The sequence below is a fragment of the Cetorhinus maximus genome, chromosome 5, assembly GCF_964194155.1.
Source record: "Cetorhinus maximus chromosome 5, sCetMax3.hap1.1, whole genome shotgun sequence".
NCBI lineage: Eukaryota > Metazoa > Chordata > Chondrichthyes > Lamniformes > Cetorhinidae > Cetorhinus > Cetorhinus maximus.
The window spans coordinates 109,679,452-109,706,277 of record NC_135883.1 but is presented as its reverse complement, the minus strand read 5'-3'; the positions used below and the strand labels follow the sequence as shown (position 1 = coordinate 109,706,277).

At 45.5% G+C, this 26,826-nt stretch overlaps 1 protein-coding gene across 2 annotated transcripts in view; it reads left to right on the top strand.

The window, feature by feature from the left end:
• The window catches only part of faxcb (failed axon connections homolog, metaxin like GST domain containing b), a 102,123-nt gene that overhangs the window by 34,010 nt on the left and 41,287 nt on the right, over positions 1-26,826 (top strand). For both annotated transcript variants that reach the window (XM_078541320.1, XM_078541319.1), the window contains one exon: positions 16,946-17,142. In XM_078541320.1, the coding sequence (XP_078397446.1) occupies positions 16,946-17,142 (197 nt within the window). The remainder of the gene's footprint in view (positions 1-16,945; positions 17,143-26,826) is intronic.

Below are 26,826 nucleotides of genomic sequence, written 5' to 3'. Positions count from 1 at the left end.
GAACCCCTGCAATGGGGCATTTTTTCCACCACTCTAACTATAACTTTACCTGGCTTCCATTTGCTCTTTGAATTTACCTTCCACAGTGGAATAGATTTAGCATCTCCATGAAACCCACTTATTTCTATCTTCTCCTGCAGTACTCCCTTTGAACAACAAATATCACTATCCCACAACATTAAGGATTGACTAGCCCCTGTGTCTCTTAAAATTATAACATCTTTACCTACTCCACCCTGTACACATGAAAAAACTTTCCCTTCACATACAAAATCTTTAAACATTTCTACATCCTGCTCCTCAGAATTCTCTTGAGTAAACTGTGGACACATTCCCACTTCTTTACCTTTCACTGATTCTCCCCATTTCACCTGTATACAAACCACTGGTTACTCCTGTGCCTGAACCTCAGAACCCACAGTACGTTTACTTCCAGAGCTTTTCTGTACCCCAACAGTTCTAACAGATTTTTCCTGCGATCTCCAACACACTGACTTTGTGTGCTCCACTTTATTGCAATGAAAACGCCTCAATTTTCGAATATCATTTCTGCCTTTTGCACCTTACTTTTTATTCTGAGAAAAAACTTCCTGGGAATTTCCAGCTACTCCTCTTCCCTGATTTCCTACCTTCCTTTCACCTTCCCACTTTTTACCTTTTTCCAATTTAAAAGGGTGATGAGGAAAAGGTTTAGCTCTATGAACTAGCTCATAATCATCAGCCGTCTCTGCTGCTTGTGTGACAGAATCAACCCTCTGTTCCTCCACATAAGTTCTCACTACCGAAGGGATTGAATTTTTAAGTTCTTCCAAAAGAATTACTTCTCTAAGAGCTGCATTGGTTGTTTCTATTTTTAATGCCCATATCCACCGGTCAAAATTACTTTGTTTTACTCTTTCAAACTCAATATAAGTTTGCCCAGGCTGTTTCCTCATATTCCTAAATTTCTGCCTGTATGCTTCAGGAACCAACCCATATGCACTTAAAATAGCCCCTTTCACTACATCATAATTCACCGACATTTCTTCTGATAGCCAAGCATATACCTCAAGCGCCCTCCCTAACAACTTGGACTGTAATAATAATGCCAAGTTTTCCTGTGGCCATTTCATCTGCTTAGCTAGCCTCTCAAAAGAAATAAAGAATGCTTCAATCTTTTTACTCAAACTTTGGAAGAACCTGTACAAATTTAAATATATCCCCACTGGATTCTACTCTAGAGATAAATCCTTCCTCACCTACTGGCATCTATTTTTTAACTGCCAACATTTTCAGTTGGAATTCTCTCTCTCTTTTTCCTCTTTCCTCCTTCTCTATCTTCACAATTTCTAATTCCCTTTTAAAAACCATTCTCAGTCATTTGCTTCTAATTAAAGCTTTTTAATTTGCAACTGAAGTCTCACTACCTCCTGCTGTGACTCACAAGTGTCAGGTTTCACTTCCAACTGTAGGTGCCGTGCTATACTTTTAATTATATCTGATTTCCTAACCCCCTCAGGTAACCCAAAGTTTAACTTATCTGCAAACTCTGTTAGCTTACTTTTGGTTATTTTCTGCAACCCAATCAGAGTTATCTCTTCTACTCCCAGACAAGCCTTAGCAATTGCCAAAGCCATCTTGCAGTCTCACCACTTCTAAAATACCTCACCAACTCCTGAATTCAAAGTGCTTCTTGTATTCGTAACCTTAAGATTCACCAATTCCAAACCAATCATGGAATTCGAAATAGTATTATCTTGGCAGGAGCCCCCAGTTGTTATGAGACAGCCTTTTGGTAAAGCTGAGTTATTTAAAAATCCCAGAGGGAAACTTCAAACAACTGTCATAACCTATATTTTCAAGTGGTATGTTTGAGATGCAACTCTAAATTCAGGAATCAGACCACCAGCTCTCGAGAGGCTTTAGATTAAACTAAATGAAACATTTTATTAACTTACACAAGTTAAATACATATACATGGCTACAAATTACTACTATCATAACTTTTAACAAATTCCTAAACTAATCTGCATTAAGGCAACAGCAACCCATAGACTTAACCAGACACCAGGCAAAGCATTTTCACCTTATGAATTCAAAATGAGGTTCCTTTCACTTTGGTTCCTGTGGGGACAGCTGTAGGCTTACAGCCACTTTGATCTTGCACTGCTTCTGCTCTGCACACATGCAAACCGCTGAAGTTATACCTAGCACAGCTCATTGAATGTAAATTCTCATTGTATCATCAGCCTCTTCTAACAATAAAGCCGCTTTCATAGTACAATTTTATTATCAATATAAACATATTGTTTGGTCTCTGCTAGCTAGGTGCCAGATTTCAGTCACTCTCTTGAGTGCTCTATTCAAAAAATGCAAATACACTCTATCTCTTTTTACATCTCAAAACTAGTACACATCAGGACAGGTCGAGAAAGTGGTTAAAAAGTAATTTAGGATCCAGGTTTTATAAGTAGAGGCATAGAGTACAAAAGCAAGGAAGTTACGGTGATCTTTTATAAAACGCATGTTTGGCCTCAACTGGAGTCTTGTGCCCAATTCTGGGCACCACCCTTTAGGAAGGATATATGAAGGCTTTAGAGAGGGTGTGGAAAAAGTTTTTGAGAATGGTTCCAGGAATGAGCACTTCAGTTATGTGGATAGCTTGGAGAAGTTAGGGTTGTTCTCCATGGAGAAGAGAAGATTGAGAGAAAATTTGATAGAAGGGTTCAAAATTATGAGGTTTGTTCAAACTTTTCGCGTGAGGGGCCACATTTCAATTTTTTTCTCACAAGGGACTGATGAGCAAATTTTGGAAAGATAAGGTTTGGCACAACATTAAACATCAATTTAAAAAAAACCAATGTCAAAGCAATAAGTCAATAATTTAAAAAATGAATAATTAATAAAAATGACCATTAAAAACTGCCAAGCAGCAAAGCTAACCAATAAAACCTTTTTTGCCTTTTCACTTAAGAAGCAGAACTAGAGAGACAGACTAGGCCCCAAGTCCTGGTTACCAGGAAATGGGGAGGGGACCAGGGCTGAGCTAAGGAGTTGGGTTTAACTAACACTGACCTTGTGTTCGTCCCTGGTGGCACACACCCTGAGGTAGCCTCAGTGGAATTCATATGAAAGCGGGAGTCGGAAGCGGGTTGCCTTTTAGCGTGGGTTTTCCTCCTCTCCCAGCCTGCTTTGTGGATAGGTTTTTGGGGAGGGAGGAAGAGGAGGAGGAGGGGAAGGGTGTATGTGTGTCAGGCTCACTTGCAGCCTCAGGGTTTTTGCTCTCACCCACTTACACACACAGACTCACTCACAAACACGCAGGGGGAAGAATTTTCCCCCCGTCAGGGGGAAATGCAGGAGCGGGCACGGGCAGGCGCGCCTCCGATCGGCGCCTCCAGTTGGGGGCGTGCCACCATTTTACGTGGGGGCCCAGCGTGACGTCCGCCAGGAAGTGCTATGCGCTCCCTGTGCTGGTGGTGGGGTGGATTCCCTTAGCCGAGAGGGCGCTCTTTCGCGCATGTGCGTGAAAGAGCGCACTCATCTCCCTGAGGCTAAGTGCTGCCTCAGGGAGATCGGCTCCGAATGTAAAAATGGTAAAGGTACAAAAACAAAATTTCCCTGACATGTCCCCTCATGTGACACTGTCACATGAATTGGAACATGTCCGTCACTTTAAATCAAGCATTTATTAAATTTTTTAAAACCCTCATGAAACCTCATCCCGCCTGTGGATGAGGTTTCATGCTTTTTCTGAAGGTCACCAGGGCTCCTGGCCTGTCTGCCAACCCTAAGGTTGGATGGGCAGGCCCATTAATGAGGTTAATGACTTTGTCAATGGCCTCAGTTAGCCATTGACAGGTCGGCGGGTGCATACTTGATTCGGCTGCGCCCCCGCTGACCTGAAAATTGAAATGAGGCGGGGTGACATCGGGAGTTCTGCCCGATGTCATACCGCCTCACTTTACATGTCGGTGAGTGGGCCCGGCCACCCTACCACCCCCCCCCCCCCCACCGCCCCCCCCCCCCCCCCCCCCCCCCACCCCCGCTTGCCAACCTAAAGATTCTGCCCAGGGTCAAACACTTGTACACTCAGACTCACACAATAATTCACTCACACTCACTCACCCACTCACACAGACTCACACACTCAGACACAGAGGCCAGAATTTTCCACCCCTATTTGCGGCGGGCATTTTCGATGGTGAGATAGGAGAATCTCGCAGGAAGGCCCTAGTCGTGTTTCCTGACAACGTATATCCAGGACGTGATTGTCTACTCCTGTCAATGGCGGACCACATTTCCCCCCATCGAATGTCGGGAACTTAATTTTAATCAATTTGCATTTAATTGCTGTGGCCACATGCTGGAATCATCCCCTTACGTCAAGTTTAAATCCCACGATGGCATGATTTATAACTGACTTTAAAAGGCATGAACCTGGTGACCTCAACTTCGAAGGGAACTCAAAGGTGGGTACACACAACTTTGCGCAGCGCTTGCAATGATCCCAGTGGACTGCGGATTCAGGAGGGCAAAGGCAAGTGTCCGCAGTGGCTTCTCCTTGGCTGGCGTGGTGCCAGACAAGGGGGCCAGTACCAAGGGAAAGGGGAGAAGGCAACCTTGGGGCAAGGGCAACTGTGCTGGGGTCATGGCAGCACTGACTGAAGTATGAGCACAAACACATGTGGGGGCGGGGGGGGGGGGGGGTGGGGGAAGAAAATGTGCAGGCTAATGACAAAACATGTCAAAGTTGAGCACTCCACTGCAGCTGAGAGTATTTAGCTTGAGCTCAATTGACATGCTTGGTGTCAGTCTAGTCAAGCAACTGTGCCCACTCAAGCAGCACTAATACTCCCTGTGCCAATGATAGCTCCTCTACTGTTAACCACCTGCGTGCACATTTCAAACTTGAATGAGTGCTCTGGTGCTGCAGAACCATTGCGCGGCTGGGCAAGCCTGGCATCCTGTTGGGAAAGGTGACCATTTAACACCGATGGAGGGGTGCACGCCTAGTCCCTTGCGTTATGTTTCAGTTGAAAATGAAAGTCACCCTCATGGTGCAAGCAGACTGTGAAGCCTTGGGGTTAGGAAAATGCCTGCGCCTGAGATGAGAGTTCAGGATGCAGTCGAATGGCTGAAGCTGTCTCTACTTGGTCATGTGGTGCATGGCGATGCTGGTTTGGGGCATGGTGAACCATCATGTGCACTAAACATTAGGCATTCATGTGGTGGCCTGGAGTCTCCGGCATGCATTAAGGGGCCTTGAGAGACAGCTGCAGGCAATGACTTGACCAAGAGTGGTCCTTACGAGACATTTGCTGACCCTTGCGTCTCTGGAGCCTGGTGATCCCCTGTCTGCCTCATTGCTTATTGGCAGGAGAGTAGAAGGAGGAGAATGCGACGGAGGTGCCTGGCTCGCCAAAGGGAGGAGCAGAACCCTGAAGACCAAGGGGCAGCAGGGCCTCCTCCGCACACGGAGGATGAACCCCTCAGAACCGCTGCTTGTAGGTGCATCACTAGACCCAGGGTCTACAGACGGCACATGTGCTTTCTGCAGATGAGTGAGAACCAGTGTCGCCAATGCCTGCGCTTGTCAAGGGAACTGATCATGCACATATGCCACCTTCTGCAGGAGTTGGCACCATGGGGATTCGGAGGGCATCCACTGCCAGTGGCAGTTAAAGTTACCACCGCACTCAATTTCTACGGCAGTGGCTCCTTCCAGGGATCCGCTCGGGACCTTTGCGGGATCTTGCAAGCCTCCACCCACAAATGTGTCCAGGACACCCTTCAACAGAGATCAGGCAAGCCAGGAAGCAAGAGGGCTTGGATCTGCTCAGGTATCCAGATTCCCACAGGTACAGGGTGCCATTGACTCAAATGGCTCGTAAATCTGCCTGGCAACAAGCAGTCCAGTATGTGAACCACAAATGCTTCCACTCTCTCAATGCTCAGCTGGTTAGCGACCATAGCAAATGGATCATGCAGGTGTGTGCAAGATACCCTGGAAGTGCCCATGATTGCTACATCTTCAGCAGGTCTCAGATCCCTGACATTTTCCAGGGACCGCACAGGATGCAGGGTTGGCTCCCCAGGGGCAAGGTCTACCCACAAAGGACGTGGCTGATGATGCTGTGCGGCGGCCTCGGACTCCTGGTGAGAGACAGGACAATGAGGCTCATGCTGCAACCCAGAATTTGGTTGAGCACACCATTGGCATCCTGAAAATGAGGTTCCGGTGCCTGGACAGATCTGGCGGAGCCCTGTAGTACACTCCCGAGAGGCTGTTGTGCATCATGGTGGCTTGCTGCACGCTACACAACCTGGCGATGCAAAGCGGCAGGACCAGGCTGAGGAGAAGATGCAAGAGCTGCACAGCGCCTCTGATGAGGAGGAAGTCGAAGGGGACGAGGGGTGATGAGGTCCTGGAAGGTGAGGATGCAGGTGATGAGGCCATTTCACTTGCCAGACGAGGCAAGAGTAGTCATGAGGCCCTCATTGCCTCAAGGTTCCAGGAGGCTGATGACGAGATGCAGTGAGGACACTCCTGAGATCTTCACATTGCATCTGGGAATGTCTGACACCTGTCTGGCTGAGGGCAGCACACATAGGCTCTGTGAAGAGGCTCATATCATTGAGGCGCTGCTGAGAAACAGCGGCCACATGAACTTTAACAGTACTTCATCCTTTGACAGGCTTCACCATCTGTTCCTTTCAGCACCACACATTCACCTGTCAGCAATGGTATCGAGATTGATGGGGGGAAGGGGGGCAGCCCCACCTCAAAGGTGCTGAGAGCACCACGGAGCCCAATGATGCTTGGGGAGGAGATTTTTGCAGCAAACACAAGCCACATGGATGTGCATGCATCTTTAATCTAGAGAGTGACTTTGAAGCTGGACAATCACTGTGCTCAAAAGATTACACTCTGCACAGGGGAGAGGCCCTGGACTGCGACAGTGGCCTTTGTTTTGTGCATGAAGTAAGGTTTCACACCTGATTGACGGGAACACTGCTCAACATAACAAGGAGCCACAGCGCAGGCAGAGGCAGCCTACTGACTGTTACGCCCTGCTGTCTGTGATGACCTTGATGGGCATCCTCTGGAGGGCTGAGACCTGGAGGGCCCCGGCCTGCTTTTGGGGTCCTGCTGTGTGGCAGTGGCACCCTCCTCTGCCTGTGGAGCTGGAGCTGCTGGGGTCAGAGGAAGAGGGGTTTTGGATGGGCCAGTCACTCTCTGAGTCGCCTGGGCGGATGGCCTTGGGGTGTGCACCTGCTGATCCTCCTCCCTGTGGATGTCCGAGGGCCCCGATTGTCTCCTTGAGAGGAAGGGGAGCTGGAATGAGCTTCAGAAGCCTCGCCCTCCCCCTTCCCCTTGTGTTGCCACTGATGGATGTCAGCAAGTGCCTCAGTGATGGAGTGCAGCTCCAGCACCAGTGCAGGATCGACGTCCTGAACCAAGGCCTCATCACCCTAGCGGTGTTGACCTTGATGCGTTGACATGCCGGCACTATCACTTCAGACTGAAGGCGGACAGACTCATCCATCATGCCTTGCAATCTGAGGAGTGCAGCGCACATCCCTCCCTGATGTTCCTGAGCTTGCCTTTGCAGCTCCAGCAACAGAGGTATGACCAAGCCTGGAGGCTGGTCACCTGCCTCAGACTCAGTGGATTTCTGGCCTCCAGCAGTCCTTCAAGTTCTGGAAACCTGAGAAGTCCCTGCTGCCATCTGTTGTGGATCAGACAGCGCGATGTGTTCACCAGATTGTGAACCCGAGGCTATTCTAGAACTAGGTCTCACTGAGGTGTATGTCTCTGCGCTGGTGGAGGATGTGGATGAGCGCTGTGACATGTCTTCAATGCCGGTTTCTACAGACTGGTGTCCTTGGGGCTGAAGCTGAGGACCTGGCTCGTGGACCCCCTCGGCTACTTCCCAGATGTGCCTGTGAAAGCAAGGAGAGAGAATTAGTGCATGGCAGGAGACATGCCATGGTTATCTGATGGATATTGCAACTGCTGGGTCCTCACTTGGTTTAGCGCCGCCGAGCTCACTGTCAGCACAGGAACAGTCCAGATCATCACCGGCCAGCTGGATGACTCCATTTTCAAATCTGTGAGGACCTTGATGTTGGGCATTCCTCCACCAGTCTGCGACCTCTCCCTTTTATTGTGTGCCAGCTTGTCCTGCATGAATACAGATGGAGAGAGTGTAACAGGATGCCTACCCGGCCGGGTGAGAAGGATGCCTGGCATGAATGGGTGCTGAGTGGTGCCATGGATGGGATGAGGACATGATCTTCAGGGCAGACGAAGGTGTGTGTGAGAGAGTGGATGGTGATGTCCCTTCAACTGGCAGTGAGTGAGATCCCTGTGGATGCGTTTATGGGCGGGATTTTCCACACCCGCCCGCCGCTGTGATCTTCTGGTCCCGCCGCAAGTCAATGGACTTCTGGTTGGGGCACCGCCTCACCCATGGCAGGTCCCACCCGTGACGAGCCGGAAAATCCCGGCCTATGAGTGTGTTTTTAAAAATTTATTCATGGAATGTGGACATCACTGGCTAGGCCAACATTTATTGCCCATCCCTAATTGCCCTTGTGAAGGTGGTGATGAGCTTCCTTCTTGACGTCCCTGTGGTGTAGGTAAACCCACAGCTTTTAGGGAGTTAGGGAAGGAGTTCCAGGATTTTGACCCAGCGACAGTGAAGGAACGGTGATACATTTCCAAGTCAGGGTGGTGAGTGGCTTGGAGGGGAACTTCCAGGTGGTGGTGTTCCTATATATCTGCTATGCTTGACCTTTAAGATGGTAGCGGTCGTGTGTTTGGAAGTTGCTGTCTAAGGAGCCTTGGTGAGTTCCTGCAGAGCGTCTTGTAGATGGCACACACTGCTGTCACGGTTCGTTGGCGGTGGAAGGAGTTAATGTTTGTCGATGTGGTGCCAATCAAGTGGGCTGCTTTGTCCTGGACAGTGTCAAGCTTCTTGTGTTTATTGCAGCTGCCCTCATCCAGGCAAATGTAGAGTATTCCATCACACTCCTGACTTGTACCTTGTAGATTGTGGACAAGCTTTGGGAAGTCAGGAGGTGAGTTACTCGCTGCAGGATTCCTAGCCTCTGACCTGCTCTTGTAGCCACAGTATTTTTATGGTTAGTGCAGTTCAGTTTTTGGTCAATGGTAACCTCCAGGATGTTGATGTTGTGAGTTGAGAGTGATAAGAAGAGTGACTTACCCTGGCATAATGGAGGAGATCATTCATCCTCTTTCTGCACTGGGTGGCTGTCCTCTTTTGCAGGGCATTGGCACTGACCACCGCTGCCATCACCTCCCATGCCGGATTGGTGACCTTGCTTGCTGATCTTTGCCCTGAGCGGGGGTAGAGGGATTTGTGGCGTGCCTCCACTGCATCCAGTAGGCGCTCAAGGAAGAAGTTGCTAAATTTGGGTGCAGCATGTTTCCTCCCTTTAGTAGCCCTGACTTTCTAGCAGTTTTCGATTCCTTAGAGAGCGTTCATTCTGTGCAGGGGCACCCTTTAAACACGGCACCCAGATTACTGAAGGCCTAAGGTGTTGGACGGGGCAGGCGAATCAGAGGCCACTACACCAGCAATCCATGTGAAACATGTGCCTCTGCATTTTTCATCAAAGTGCCACAAGGTTTGGTGGTAAAAGCACGCCATTGCTGTCAGTAGGTTAAACGCCGCTTTCCAAGCCCGATATCACTCTTTGCTGATTTCTGGGACGATTCCACCCACTCTCTCACGCAGGCTCACTCACTCACTCCTCACCTGGGCCCGGGAGGTTAGGACACCTTAGCTCAGGAAGAATTCGACATGGCTGTGCTGCTGCCAAACTGCGCTTCCTCACTCTGTGGGCAGGGGGCCAGGCGGGCGGGTGCTGTTGGTGTGACTGTTGTTCCTCGTGACCTTGCCGGCCTGCTCTGCCATCTTGACCCCCTGTGCTCCTTTAAGGGCTGGTGTCTGCGTGGGAGGGAGAGAGAGAGAGAGAGAGAGAAAGAGCATGGCTACTTGTACATTGCAGTTTAAAGTACTTGTAATCTGTGCCTTGTGAATCAGGAACAATAAGGTGCCCATTGAATTTAAAAATAACCCGATTGACATTGTAGTTATCATACCAGATGAGGCTATATGACTCTCTGCATGCTTCTTTATCAATCTTCAAAACTGTTTGGTGAATCAGTTGGCAAGCATCTGTACAATAAACCCCTTACCCGAGTATCAATGGCTAACAGACAAGCAAAAACAAAAATATTGACATTCTGCAGTTTGCAGAAGGACTGCTGTTGGTTTTTTTACTTCAGGTCAAATTGCATGCTGCTCAATATCTAATAACAGGACTCAGACAAAGCGCACGCTGTGAAAACAAAAGTGGAGCCACTTCACATTGCTTGCTGCTCCTCCAATCAGAGACTGTTTCCCTCCCGCATCAGCTGCTGATAGGCTCACCAATGAGGGAGAGAAACAGCCTGTGATAGGAGGAGCAGCTCCTTTCAGATCTGCCAATTCCACGTATGTGCACCAGGTCCATGGGCCCGATAGAGAGGCATTGTGGGCCGGATTGCGGCCTGTGCACCATAGGCTGGACAAGCCTGGTCTCAACAGAGTAGAAAGAGAGACACCGTTCACATTGGCAGAAAGGTTGAGAACCAGAGGTCACTGATTTAAGGTGATTGACGAAAAAAACCAAAGGCGACATGAGGAAAATCTTTTATATGCAGCATTTGGTGAGGATCTGGAATGAGATTGCAGTGGAGGCAGATTCAGTTGTGGCTTTCAAAAGGGAATTGGATAAGCACCTGATGAGAATGTATTTGCAGGGCTGTTGGGAAAGGGCAGGGGAGTGAGATTAGCTGAGTGGGTCTTGTTAGGAGCTGGCAAGGATATGACAACTGAATGATCCTCCTTCGGTGCTGTAATCATTCTATGATTCAACAGCCATTCTACTATTTTCTGGCTTTATATCTTTTCCATAAATGAACTGCTTCAGACTCTTGGCCAAAGTACCTCTGTAGCTTTGCTGTAAGTACATTGGAAACCCTCTGTTCATAAAGGCAAAGAGTCCAAGGAATTTTGGAACCTAGGCTTTCCTGCACATGATAAAGTAAACATCTGCCTCTTTGAACGTTAATGCGTTTTTTACATCTGGAGCCACTTTCTGATCAGACCTATTGTTGGTATCACTTACGGGTGACAAATATACCCAGTGGATGCACAGCTGGATCTTTAAGCCTTTCCTACTGATTTTTGTTAATATCCAACGGTGAATTGAAAACCACATTTTTCAGCTCTAGGTTGACTGTGCAGGATTATGAGGTTATTATAGTTCATTCCAATATAGATCCTAATCTAATCTGATCCTATTCTGCCACATCCTATTCTGTGCCAAGGACGAGTGGTTGGTGCTGCTGTTGAATATTTATGAACATGCGAAAATGATGAGCAGGAAAAGTTCAGCTGGTCCATTAGGTCTGCCATATACACAAGATGACTGGAATATTATGATGAGACATTTTCCCTCACACACTGCCGCAGCCATGTAATCTCCTGAGAGAGACAAGACAAGGGGAAAATAGCCCTGAGCCAATAAAGAAAATTAAAATTGTGAAAAAATTCCTCCTTGACTTCTCCAGGTGTCAAAACCAGTGCAATAGATTACATTGCTTAAATGTTTTTCCTTTTTACTGACTTTTGAGCCTTTGCCCCAACTATCCATCTCCCGACTCTTGAATCCCTCACCAGCTCTAGAGTGCCCTCTAACCGACTCTCAACCCCCATCTGACACTCGAGCCATCTCTTCTTCCTATTTTCATTTTGTTTTGAATTGGGAAGCAACACAATAAATTGCACAGTTTGCAAGGGCTCCTTGCCAAGTTCAGAAAAAAATTTACACTATTTTCTTTGGTAATGACATTTAGTTCCCAGCACCATGCCTCCCACTCCTTGGTACAGTTCAATTTAGCATAAATGTACCATATGTGCTGACTTTAAAATTATTCAGTGTAATTTTCTTAAGCTGCAGTGAAGCCCATTAATATGCACTGAAGCATAAACTGTTAGCACTGCTGTAAATGACAAACATTATACCTGACTAAGTGTGCAACCTAATTCACGGAACCATTTACACCAGGAGTTCTCAACCTAGGGTTCGCAGACACATTGGGACCTGCATGAAGGTTTCAAGAAGTCCACCAAAGCCATTAGCAGCTGAGCAAGAAAACGTGCACAGAGAAGCTCCTTGCAGGTCGTACCTCTTTATCACTGGGACATTCTGTTGTCCAGGAATACGACATGTCTGGTTCATGGTCTCAGAATTGGGGGACACGGTAGATATTCTGAGCCTGTGGAGAAGAGAGAAGAGGACTTGGCAGAGAGGGAGAGGATGGGAGGTGCCCAGGTTCCGTGAGAATAGCAATGGCAGTAGCAGCAGCCTGGCCCCCACACTCTGTCCAGCACAACGTAGGGGCTTCACTCTGAAGAACATGAGTTACAGCAGATTTCTACAACAATAAATGTAAGGTGAGTATCAAGAGCTGATAATGACTAAAACAGAACTCAAAAGTGTGGACTGCGAAAGGGATTATAGTTACATCGGAAATCAGTTGCCGTTAGTAGATTAGCCCTTTCCCTTGGAATAAATGTGTGCCTTCTTGCCTTGTGTGAGCATGGCTCTCAGGTGCCGGTCTCCAACAGCACCCACACAAGGCAAGAAGTCTTGGAACTTGTGGATAGAAAGTCAAGTGGAAATGAAGAGCCAGCCTGATCGTTGGTAATCTCAAATGAGCAAGATGTTCAAGCTGGTGAAGGGTTTTCAGCACTGATTGATTGACATATGATGCGCGTTGAATTGAATCAACGGGGAGAAGGAATGGAGAAAAGACAAAACAGCAAAAAAGAGTGTGAGAAGTGACATGAGGTAGCTGTTTACCCAAGTAACACATTAAAAAACAAAGTGTACAAAAGTTTCCTTTTTTTATTGCATGAATGAAAATAGACTTTTAGACTATTAACCATTTAGTCCATAAGTCTTCTTAAGCCCTCCTCCTCTGTCTCCTCCACCCTCACCAGCAACAAGCATGTGGAGCTCATGGATTCTCTGCCACTAAGATTAAGACCATTCGTTCACTGGTGTCTGCTATTCCATTCCCTTCCCATAGCAGCTATAAAATGCATGCAGCAAACTCTGCATTTTCTTCTCCCTTGCAGGACCTCAGAGGCAGCAGGAGCTAACCAGCAGGGAATAGGTGTGCCTGTGTGTCCTTACTCCTATAGAGGAGAGAGTGCTCACCATCATTGGAGTGGCCATGGGTAAGGCCTTGGCCAGTGGCGGAACTGAAACCATAGGAGATGACAGCATCCTCATACCTAATCACCTTCTCACATACACCTACCCTGATCCCACAATCTCTTCTGATTTGCAAGCTTCAGATGGTGTAAGCATGAATCTCATGCTTTCCCTCCCTGCACAAGCAACAATCCTGCCCTTTGAGCCTTGTCTTTCAGATACCCAAGAGCTGCAACCTGTCCAGTGGTGGAAGATCAGTAGACAGAAGACCAAGAAGACATTTGTGAAGAAGAAACACCTTGTCTTGACTTCACGCTCACAGCCACCAGCAAAGAGACTAACACTGCATACAATGTAGAGAATGGCATAGAGGCAGGACCTGCATGAGACACCAGGCACTGGTGACCTCCAGCTTGGAGTAGCACAGGTGCCAACTTGCCAGAGGATGTGGTTGCACACAAGGCCTCGTGCAGAGGACTCAGATGAGCACTTGGGTGGAGCTGCAGCCACGGGGCTAGAACTATATTGGAGTCTGTGTGCATATGCAACAAGACCTGGACCATATTCAGGTTTGGGCTGATAAATGGAAAGTAACAGATGCACCACAAAATTGCCAGGCAATGACCATCTCCAACAAGGGAGAATGTATCCATCTCCATTTGGCATTCAATGGCATTATCATCACTGAATCCCCCAACATCAACATCCTGGGGATTACCCTTGACCAGAAACTGAACTGGACCTGCCACATATAAGGCTACAAGAGCAGGTCAGAGGCTGGGAATTCTGCAGTGAATAACTCACCTCCTGACTCCCCAAAACCTGTCCACCATCTACAGGGCACAAGTCAGGAGTGTGATAAATATTCTCCACTTGCCTGGATGTGTGTGGCTGCAACAACACTCAAGAACTTCAACACCTTTAGGACAAAGCAGACAGCTTGATCAGCACCCCATCCACTGCCTTAAACATCCACACTCTCCTGACCTGGAGCTATATCAGCTTCCCTTTGCTGTCACTGGGTGAAAACACCTGGAACTCCCTCTTCAACAATACTCTGTAGGCCTGCTGCCCTGCTGCTGGGAAGTCACTTGCTGGGAAACTGCCCCCGTGGTGGAAATATGTCATGGAGCTTCCCTCCCCTCTGTTTTCCTGCCACCCACCCCCTTCTGCCCTGCCAATCCCTACCATTAAGCCAGCCAGCACAGGGCTGGGTAAATTCTACCCATTGGCTTCATTGTACTTGAGCTTCCCACATATGCATGGGTTACGTAGCAGAGTTGTAAGCCATGTCATCAATGGATAGCTCTTGTCTCCCAGTTGCCCCCTTTTGGTATGTCCTGGTGGCTCAAATGCAGCTGGCATTGTGGACTGCTGCAGGATGAAGGCACCTTGACTGTTGCCAGGATACTGTGCATTGACCTGTATGATTTGCTGTGTGTGATTGCACACTAGCTGGGCATTGGGGGAGTGGAATCTCAGAGGTCACATGTGGGGTATTCACAAAGTGATGTGCCTGCAGTCAGTAGCACCCAGCAACATGTGGAAGCTTAATGAAGCTGCATGCTCACTTTGCCTGCTGCTCTCTGGCAAGTATGTGTTCTGCTTTTTTGGAATACAGAGCCTCAGTTACCTCCCTTATGCAACAGTGAATGACCATGGGAGATTGTGCAGATATCTCTAGCTCCAGTCTGGAAGGAGCCCAAAGCATAAAGGTTCATTGCCACAATCACCTTCACAGCCAATGGCGATGTGGCCCTTGTCCTGCTCTAAGGTTGCAGTTGTGCTGCAGCTGGTGGCAAATTTCAGTGAGGGTGCCCTTAGTGAAATTCCAATGTCTGACACATTGGGGGAATGGTTCCATGACCCTGTTTTAATTGCTGCTATGCAGATTTATGTCATTTCTGCAGTGACAGACTGTGCGACTGGCTGCTACCTGTGAGGTCTGTGAAATTTCCTCATTGATATCATTGAAGAAAAGCAGAAGTAACAGAAGTGGCACTGCCTTCCCCTGTGGAACCAACTTAGTTTGTGTGGTGTTATGTTGTGCTATTGAACATTTCCCACCACCAACAGCACCACCCCCCCACCCCAATATTCCTCGCTGATGTCCACCCTGGGCAGATATAGCCTCCTGCTGAGAGCCCTCCTCCCCCTCTTCCTCCTGTCTCTTCTAGCAGCTTGACCTTCCCTGTGTCCCCCCTCATTTTCCCTATCATCCTGTAGTCTTATGGAAATGCCTACTACTGCACCCATGCCTGGGAGGAAGTAGTTTTGACAGAATCCTTGAATAAAGGAGAGAACATGTGCCACACCATTCCCTCTAGAATTTAGCAACCTTACACAGTTCTAGGAATCATCAAACACTTCTACAAATGCAGCAACAGCCAGTAGAAATCAATCAGCAACTAACCTGAAAGTAATTGATGATCCCTTTAGTTAGCACTAGTGGTGTGGGGTGGGGGTCCTTCCTGCAGGTTCAGCTATGGGTTTAAGAGAAGGCAAAAGCTGGCATGTTGAGCTCCAAAATGGCAGCGTTGGCATCAATTAATATTACATGCTGATTACCATTATGATCTGCCAACTCTACTTACTTTCATCAGACCCTCACTACGCATGCATTTACACCCTTACCAATAGAAGTACGTGTGCTCGCTGCAATTGTCATTCGAAGACAACCCATAGCTCCCAAACATTGCTCTACGCATCCAAATTTTGTGACTGCAATTTCTTTAACACTCTCAGTCCAGGGTCATTCAAAAATTAAATAACAAAATTGTAAATATTAATTAATAAATGATGGGGCCAGTTAGCTCAGTTGCCTAGATAGCTAGCATGTGGTTCAGGATAATACCAACAGTGCAGGTTCAATTCCCATTCCAGCTGATGTAGCCTTGTCACCTGCCTCCTTGCCTGCCCTTGAGAGTGAAATGAAATAGCAAACCACCACTGACAAAAACTGCCAAGAAAACAGCTCAGCATGAAGCATTAGCAGGCAATGAGCCTTTGGGCAGAGCACACATGGTATACACAGTTAGCAGTATTATTGGTGACAACATATAATAGACTGACAGATATGATTGACTAACTACAGCTGACGTATAGACAGGACTGACTGGGTTAGAACTATATTCGATCATGTGTAAGGTCTGGTTGGATGAATGTTTATGCCAGTGATGGTAAAGGTGTTGGTGCTGGAAAATATAAACATTTTGCACTTTTACAGCTATTTTAACATCAAACATTCAAAATTTGGAACAGGATATCAAGGTATAGGTATGAAACTTAACCCAGTGTAAAATGGAAAATCAGCTACCTGAATTCCAGACAATGAGTCAATATCTGCTGCCAGTGCAATTTTAGACCATTATTCCTGCAGAGTAAACTGCTACTCTTCCCTATCTTGTGCAAATGTTACCACTTCCCATGTCAGCCATTCTGCTGTTCTCTCAGAATGCTGGTTTCATATTGATTTTTCAAGCAACTTTAAGCTATGGACCTGTTTAAACTATTAGACAATAGTGAACTTATTTCACTAAAAATCTGGGAAGTATCTCCCAGAAGGATAAAAGTATGTTTCCCTCTTACCTAAAATACTAATAAAAAGGCATTTGTGTGTAGTTATTCAAGTTATTCCTAAAATGCTATTTTCATTTTCTTTTAGAATTACTTTGATGGCAAACTCTCTCCTCAAGGAAAGATGCCATGGATTGAATATGATCATCAAAAGGTATCAGGCACAGAATTCATTATTGATTTTCTTCAAGATAAATTGGGCGTTAACCTAAACAAACACTTGGATTCTGGTGAAAGAGCTGTCTCAAGAGCCATTACAAAAATGATGGAAGAACATTTCTATTGGTAAGTTGGTAAAAGCTTTTTGAATACAGAAAAAACTTCCCTTCTCGTATGTTCCAAGAATAAATGTATTTATATTTACTTTGTTTATGCTAAGAGCTGGAAAGATCAAATCAACACCCACTCCAGAATGCTATGGCAGTTTGGACCATGAAAAGCAATTTCCTAATTTTTTGCTTTTGTCTATCAGCGGTGGATTATCAGATGATTCACATCCATGACGCCTGACAGATGATTGAGCTTTGCTCATTGTGTCTGGCTGACTGAATTCAGCAGTTAAGGGCAACACTCAGGCAACTCGATTTTATTTGGCTTGCAAACAGGAATTTTTATATTTTTCCAGAAAATTAAGATTGACTGTAGTGCCATTCTGGGATCTTGTGGAAAACTCTCCTTGGATTGCTGTCTGCACAAATGCACATGTGCACCTTGAGTGGGGAGCTGACCTTATTGAGTTTGGCTAATTTTAATCATTTATTTGTGCTTCCTATGCAGCTTAAGGCTTGTGTACTTAAAAGTTAAATGGTCAAATACAGGGGAGAAAAAAAACAATGAAACTTTTCTTCAATGCTTGGAAAACCCTCACAGCATTTTAAACCTTTTCAAAGCCTGTATGAGTGAAGGAGGTCAAGAACTGATTGATGAAGTCGAAAGGAGAGCCAATGCAATGTGGAGGCAAATGTTTTCAGCACGCTTGATGCTAGAAATGGATACTGGAATATGAAGGTTGATGAGGAACCTTTGCTGTTGACAATATTTAACACACCTTTTGGGTGATACAGATTCCTGTGTCCACCTTTTAGCCTTTAGTTGAACTAGGATGTGTTCCAGCAGAAAGTAGACAAGACATACAGAGGATGCAAAGGAGCAGTTGGCATAGCTGGTGATATTCAGATCTATGGTATAGATGACTATGATCATAACTACCACCTACATGAAGCCAATGAGAGAACCAGGTGAGTTGGTTTCAAGCTAAACACAGACAAATACATAGTGAAGGAGATGTTAGTCCTTCAGAATGGTCTACACACCTGATGGGAGTCAAGCTGAGGTCCTGAAAAAGTCATAGCTATCTCTGAGATGGAAGCTCCAAAGGACAAGAAAGAGCTGAGAATTTTCCTTGGCTCGGTCCAGTATGAGTTCTTTCATACCTCACATATCAGAACAAACCTACGAGAGCTGATGAGAGATGTTGAGTACCAGTGGTCAGAGTCACAGAGGTGTTTCAACAAACTCAGAGAAGTAGTATGCAAGCAGACAAGTCTTGTCATACAACAACAGAAAGAAACCTGTCAATGCTTCTACAAGAGAACTGGGATCAGCCCTGGTGGAAGAGGGAAAACCAGTCGCATCCAAAGCTCTGACATCAGCTGAGACCAGATATGCCAATAGAGAAAAAGAGCTTTTGGCAATCATGTATGGATATAAGTTCCTTACATATCTCTATGAAATAAAGTGCATAGTGGGAGGGAGAGTGATTATCATCCACTGAAGCAGGTCTACAAGAACCACCTGTGTAAAGCGCCAGCAAGGCTAGAGAGGTTACTCTGATTTATTCACACACAATCAAGAATGGCATCTCATAATTGCAGACTATTGCTCAAAATTCCCTTTTATCAGATAGGTAAAAGATTTGAGTGCTATAACAATCATCTCAATAGTGTGAGTTCTGTTTTCTGCACAAGGAATCCCTGAAAGAGTAATATGTGGCAATGGAGCACAGTTGACCTCCAGGAAATTTAAGGAATTTACTGACTAGTATGTGTTCAACATCATTAGCCCATGTCCACATTACCCAAGGGGACATGGGTTTTTAGAAATACACATCCAGAAGGTGAAGGGAACCCTCATGAAATACTGAAAGACAAAGGAAGACCCAAACCTTGCCTTATTATCTTTCAGAGCTACACCTCTCATGGTTGGCATGAAATTGCCTGCAGAACTACTCAATGGTAGAGAGTACAAGACAACTTTGCCAAGCAAGAAAAGGCCTCCAAATGACCAGGAGGAAGTTAGACAACAATTCACTGATACACAGAGAGAAGGAGGTCAACACTTCATCAAGTATGCCAAGCCCTTGCTTGAGTTGTTGAGAAGTAAATGATCAAATCATGAAAACCTGAAACCCAGCAAAAGTTGTTGCTGAAGCAGAGACTCCAAAGTCTCATGTCATAGGGACTGAAACTGGTAAGCGGATGAGAAGGAACAGAGTCCATATTTGACCTACACCTGAGCTTGGAAAGCAGAAAAGGCCATCAGCAACACCAACAACATCACTAACAAGCAAGAGAACATCAAAGCATAACCAATAAACAATGCAACATCAACAACAAGTGAAACAATATAAGCAACAGCAAGCACAGCTCCTAATAACACGCACAACATCGCCTGTGCAGGATGTCAACTCACACTGAAAGCGATGAATACCGAATCCACGTGATGGAAGCCCAACTTCCTACGACCTAAGCAATACCATGAATAAGGTTTTTGAGAAAAGTGAATAAGATATAAAAGACGCTTAAGGTGTTTAGTTTAATTATAAAAGCTGATTGTTAATTTCTTTAGTTTAGACATAATATATAAAAAGTTAATGATTGGAACAGCCATATTGATATATAGAGGCATTGTATTTTTTTAAAGAAAGAGGGATGTTATATTGTTATGTTATTTGGGAAGAATTAAGAACTATATTGTTATATGCATGTATCCAGGATGCCACATCACTCGCTACTGCGTGACAGTCTGTGCACCAAGCTAACAATGTATCATTCTGTAGCACATGGTGAGATCTGAGAAATACATTTGATGTCAGTTCCAGCATTTCTGCCTATAACTGTGATTATTTCGTCCTTCTGGGAACCCCAAGACATAACAATGGTGATCTTTCCACTATTTGTCCCTATGACTCAAGTTTACTATAGGTGACCTTGCTGTAGATGAACATGAATCATTGGACAATAGCTATGCAAACACATTGGTAGAATCATCTGAAGGCTGCTGATTTTCCTAGCATGTCTTTTTAAAATACCACCTCAGAAATGAAGTATCTGCAGCTGTGTTGCTCTAAAAATAAGCTTTCCTTAAGGCATCTTCTTTAAATGATTACTCTTGGCTCATAGTTCCCCCAGCACAAATTGGAAATTTGAGCACACACAGCTTACAATGTGGCCAGAGAATGACTGTGACCAAGGTAGAGGGTTGGAAGATGGTTGGTCAGTAGAGCTGGTGATGGGCTCCGTGGATAATATGAGTTTGACTCGGATGGAGGTGAAGGTGTGGATAAGAACTATGGAATAAAGCTGGATAGGAGGGTCAGTTTAGGGGAAGGAAGGGGCAGGAAAATGAAATGGATATGGCAGGAGGCATAGAGGCCTTAGTGTATATAATCAAGAAGTCCTTAATTCAATTAATTTCGATTCAATTCAGTTCAATTCAATTTCAGTTTATTATCCACACAGAAATTCAGACTGAAATTCATTTTGGGTAGCATTGCTCAGTCTTTCAAAAAAAAAGACAACAAAAGAAAGAAACTTAACCTGTCACAGAGATCTAACGTTAATTAAATATGTATTAAAAACTATTCCAATGCATTAAAATAATCAAGTCAGTAAATCCCACCCTGAGAGCATATTCTCATCCATACACCAAACTTCTGTTAAAAGTTCTTTTAGAGAAGGGTTCAAATGAGTTCAGGAAGCGATTTGTCCTCCATCTGAGGGATTGTAGCCTTTTCTCTGAACATAGTCAACAGTAACACTGAGACAAGGGGTGATTCTCATTGTTTATAAATTATTCGAGAGCAGATTTCATCGAGAAAGATCTGCACATCAGCTCATTCTTTCATCTAGAGTTGAGGAAAGGATAAAGGAAAAAGATGGGGGAGTAAAATGTTGCTGGTGCTGAAGAGCTTAGAGATTCTTCTATTCTCCGACAGGATAGCTGATGAGTTGTGTTAAAGAAAGGGAGTGACGGTAAGTAGGCCAACCATGAGGTAGATACATCTGAGGTTACAGGCAGCAAATTTGAGGTCACAATAATAGCTATTGTACCAGGGGAACATTGAAGATGACCATTTGGAATCTAAAGGGAATGAAGGAAGTCAAGATAAATTTAAGCCATTGCTGAAGATTGGTGGAATCTTCAGTATCATCACAGGTGTTTGGATAGAGATCCTTATAAGGCAAAGTCCAAAGTATCCAGCATCTAAATCCATGTTGTTTTCAGCATTTAGCCCTCAGCATCAATTGTATTGACTGTTCAAAAGCTGGGCTGGTTCTCGACTAACAGGGAGCAGATAGATACATACTGAGGCAATTAAAGTGGTGTGTTGGATCCTCATTATGTACATGAATGATGAATGAGAAAAAGGGCTAAATAACCATTTATCATTCCTACCCTCTTTCTTAAAAAGTTCAGTTCTTTCAACCTGACTTCCAAGTGTCATGAATGTGGGTCAGTGCAGAACGAGCAACATTAAAATATAGTTAATGTGGGTCACTACTGGATGAACAGCTCCAAAGCGCTATGAATATGGGTCAATGCAGGATGAACTACATCAATGCATAGCTAATGTGGATCAGTTAAGAATAATTACATTGAAGTTGTTTAACATGTTTGCTCTGATTTAATTTTTTAGAGCTCTAATTTTTTTTCATTCTGAGTTTTTGTGTTTATCGTGATGAAAAATAATCGCACGACAAAACCAAACTTTTTCCCATTTTGCATACCATTGCAACAAAAACCTGACAAATGTGGGGTCCACTAGGTACTTATAGGCAAATAGCCTTATTATAGCCAGGGGAAAAGGACCCATTCTAGGTGAATAATTCACTGTTCTGGACTTGCCAGTTGTTGCCTTCAGCAGCTTGTCAAGGATACAATTTTTGGCTCTCCTGTTTTTCAGTAGGTGCTCCACCTGCATTGATAGATGTATAGGCACACGTTCACAGACCAGCATGACCACAGGTGGAAAGGCAGTTTCGCTATACCATTGTGAAAGCAGTGGAGTGGGAAGGAAAGCCATCACTGGCCTCACCACTCTCTCTCTGTCCCTTTCCATGTTGTTGAGGGATCTTCAGCAATATCAATGCCAGGACTTCCATTTAATTTCCCACTGAACACTAACTGCAGCAGGAGATAGCTGGCCAATTTTACTGCACAGATATATTTCCACTGGCACATGACTATGCATGAAAAATTGAAGTAACTGTACATTAAGTATCTTCCTTCCTTGCCCATAGTTTATTTCAGCACTCTCTTCCTTGGCACTCTCCTCTTTCCACTCTCTCCCCCAATTTACTTTGGCATTCTCCTCTTTCCACTCTCTTCTCCAATTTATTTTGGCACTCTCCTCATCCTATTCTCTTGCCCAGTTTATTTTGGCACTCTCCTGTTCCCAATCTCTCCTCCAGTTTGTGTTGGCACTCTCCTCATCTTCTTCCCTCTCCCAGTTTATTTTAACACTCTCCTCTTACAACTTTCTCCCTCAGTTTATTTTAGCGCTCTCCTCTTCCCACTCTCTCTCCCAGTTTATTTTGGCACTCTCCCCATCTTATTCTCTCCCTCAGTTTATTTTGACACTCTTCTCCTACTCCCTGCCCCAGTTTATGTTGGCATGCCCAAACCTTTTCCTGGTGTGACCCCATTTTAATGCCTTGGACATTGTGTGACCCCAGGGTGAAAATTTTGCAGGTACAAGAGCTGTTGAGGGGTGGTGGTGGGGTGGGGGTGAGTGTGGGGAAGGCTTCAGTTGCTGAGGAGCGGGGGAGAGACTTCAGTTGCTGAGGTGGGGGCGGCAGGGGGTTCTTGACCGGAGTGGGAGTGGGTGGATAGATGTTGAGCATTGAGGGAGTTGCTGAGAGGGCGGAGTTCCTCCAAAAAAATGAACACCTGCATTTTTACAGGCCTTTTTTTGAAGCAGCAATCGGGCCTCAGAGAGCAGTCCATGAGGCCACATCCACCAATAGGAAAAAAACTAAGATTTAAAGGGGCTTCACAGTTGACAGAATTAAGTCCGAGTTACATGGCAGCCATTGCTGCCTTGGAACTCGCAACCCAACAATCTCATCTCGTGACCCCAATGAGGGTCGTGACCCATAGTTTGGGAAGCCTTGTCCTACTCCCTCCCCCAGCTTATGTTGGCACTCTGCTCATCCTCTCACAGAATGACTTGATTTTCTCATTCATCCCATTCACACCCAGCCCCTCCCCCCTGCTGTCCCTCTATGGAAATGACTTGCAATGGTTCAGCATTTCTTCTGGTTCCAGCCAGGAACTGATCTGAAATTTGACTACTACCCTAGCTCCTACTTGACACTGTTGCCATTCCTGGGTGGAAATCTCTGATTCTGCAAAGATATTGTGAGAATTCCTACCTAGAGCAGAATTCCATTCCTTGGAGCAGCAGCAGTGTTACATCGGAGTGACAGTAAGATAGAGGAATAGAGCCAGAAGGACAGTTAATTTTCATCTGCAAATGTAAGCATGTGGACATGCCTCAAAATGGTGGCTGCAGGAAATGTGGACATTGGACAAGCATGTAGCCATTTCCTCAGTTTTCTTTATTTAGAATCCTTTAGCACCAAATCTCTTGAACGATAATATCCACACCCTTGCATTTTTGATGATGGTGCTTGGATTTAGGTATGTGTATTATGCATATATTTTGGAAGATAGTTTATTCATTTCTTTCCTATTTAAGTAAAGGAATCTTCTCTTTGGCATTTTTAGTTGAGCCAATGTGAGAAAAGGCTTATTGATGAAACTTGGTTCTGTTGTGGTGCCTTATAAGAATCGATCACAGGAGACTCAGATACAGGTTAATGATCGTTTTATTCAAGCGAACATAGGGAGAGTCTGTCTTAGTCTGGCTAAAATGGAATTCCAATTACAGGAAAACCATCTTTTTATACACAACTAGTCGTGTACACATTGCATTATTCAAATTGCAATCTTGTCAGTACATTATCACATAATAAGCAGTTGCCTCAATCCCAGGTACATATCTTTTACTTACCCAAGCAGGGCCTCTTTATCTTGTTCTAGCCTGGCTCCATCCCTGGCACTGTTTGTCTTTACCATACCTATTTATCCTCATCCCCCTTCTGTCTCCTATCCAGTTAATTCCTTATGATCCCCAAGGCCTTTCCAGAGAATTCTGCTAATATCGGCCCTATGGTGTACAAGGTTCACCTGGAGAATCCTGCTGATCTTTGGTTTTACTAATAGAAGTTCCTGTTTAACTCTTACAGTACTATGGAGAATTTTGCATTTAATTTTGAATTTACAAATTGTTCACTGACACTGTATCTTTAGATTTAACTTACTGACAATCACTTTGTCAGCACATTATGAAAGGGAATAACAGATCTATTTGCTTCTGCAGACACTTTTTGTATTTGTTCAAGGGATGTGGGCTTCGCTGGCTGAGCCAGCATTTGTTGCCCATCCCTAGTTGCCCCTGAGAAGGAGGTGGTGAGCTGATTTCTAGAACTGCTGCAGTCCATGTGGTGTAGGTACACCCACAGTGCTGTTAGGAAGGGAGTTCCAGGATTTTGATCCAGTGACAGTGAAGGAATGGCAATATATTTCCAAGTCAGGATGGTGAGTGACTTGGAGGGGAACTTCCAGTTGGTGGTGTTCCTATCTATCTGCTGCCCTTGTCCTTCTAGATGGTAGTGGTCATGGGTTTGGAAGGTGCTGTCGAAGGAGCCTTGATGAATTCCTGCAGTGCATCTTGTAGATGCTGCTACTGTGCATCGGTGGTGGAAGAAGTAAATGTTTGTGGATGTGGTGCCAATCAAGCGGGCTGCTTTGTCCTGAATGGTGTCAAGCTTCTTGAGTGTTGTGGGAGTTGCACTCATCTAGGCAAGTAGGGAGTATTCCATCACTCTCCTGACTTATGCCTTGTAGATGGTGGACAGGCTTTGGGAGTCAGGAGGTGAGTTACTCTTCACACGATTCCTAGTCTCTGACCTGCTCTTGTAGCCACAGTATTTATATAGCTAGTCCAGTTCAATTTCTGGTCAATGGTAACCCCCAAGATGTTGATAGTGGGGAATTCAGTGATGGTCATGCCATTGAACATCAAGGGGTGATGGTTGGATTCTCTCTTGTTGGAGATGGTCATTGCCTAATCCTTTTGTGGTGCAAATGTTACTTGCCGCCTGTCAGCCCAGGCCTGGATATTGTCCAGGTCCTGGTGCATTCAGACATGGACTGCGTCAGTATCTGAGGAGTTGCAAATGGTGCTGAACATTGTGCCATCATCAGCGACCATCCCCACTTCTGATCTTATGATGGAACGAAGGTCATTGATGAAGCTGCTGAAGACGGTTGGGCCGAGGACACTGCCCTGAGGAACTTCTGGAGCGATGTCCTGGACTTGACATGACTGACCTACAACAACCACAACCATCTTCCTTTGTGCTAGTTAGAACTCCAACCAGCAGAGAGTTTTCCCCGGTTCCCATTGACTCCAGTTTTGCTAGGGCTCCTTGATGCCACACTTGGTCAAATGCGGCCTTGATGTCAAGGGCAGTTGCTCTCACCTCACCTTGGGAGTTCCGCTGTTTTGTCCATGTTTGAACCAAGGCTTTAATGAGGTCAGGAGCTGAGTGGCCCTGGTGGAACCCAAACTGGGCGTCAATGAGCAGGTTATTGCTAAGCAAGTGCTACTTGATAGCACTGTTGATGACCCCTTCTATTACTTTGCTGATGATCGAGAGTAGACTGATGGGGCGGCAATTGGCCAGTTTGGAGTTGTCCTGCTTTTTGTGTACAGGACATACCTGTCAATTTTCCACATTGCTGGGTAGATGCCAGTGTTGTAGCTGTACTGGAAAAGCTTGGCTAGGGGTGTGGCAAGCTCTGGAGCACAAACCTTCAGCACTGTTGCCAGGATATTGTCAGAACCCATAGCCTTTGCAGTATCCAGTTCCTTCAGCCATTTCTTGATATCATGTGGCTGAAGACTGGCATCTGTGATACTGAGGACCTCCGGAGCAGTCTGAGATGGATCATCCACACGGCACTTCCGGCTGAAGATTGCAGCAAATGCTTCAGCCTTATATTTTGCACTGATATGCTGGACTCCTCCATCATTGAGAATGGAGATATTTGTGGAGCCTCCTCCTCCAGTGAGTGTTTAATTGTCCGCCACCATTCACAACTGGATGTGGCAGGACTGCGAGCTTAGATCTGATCCATTGGCTGTGGGATCGCTTAGTCCTATCACTTGCTGCTTTTACTTTTTGGCATGCAATTAGCCCTGTGTTATTGCTTCACCATGTTGACATGGTTGATAGAGGGGCAGGATTGACAGCTCAATATTCCAGGATATAGAGTCTTCAGGCGAGACAGGGAAGGAGGTAAAAGAGGAAGGGGTATCACAATGTTGATCAAGGAAACAATTACAACAATAAGGAGGGACGACATCTTAGAAGGCTCCTCAAATGAAGCCATATAGGTAGAACTTAAAAAGAAAAAAGGAGCAATCACATTGCTGGGAGTGTACTATAGGCCCCCAAACAGTCAGAGAAATAGAAGAGCAGATATGTAGGCAAATTTCAGAGAAGTGTAAAAATAATAGGGTAGTAATAGTGGGGGATTTCAACTTCCCCAACATTAACTGGGTTAGTCATAGTATGATAGGTTTAGAGGGAGCGGAATTCTTCAAATGCACCCAAG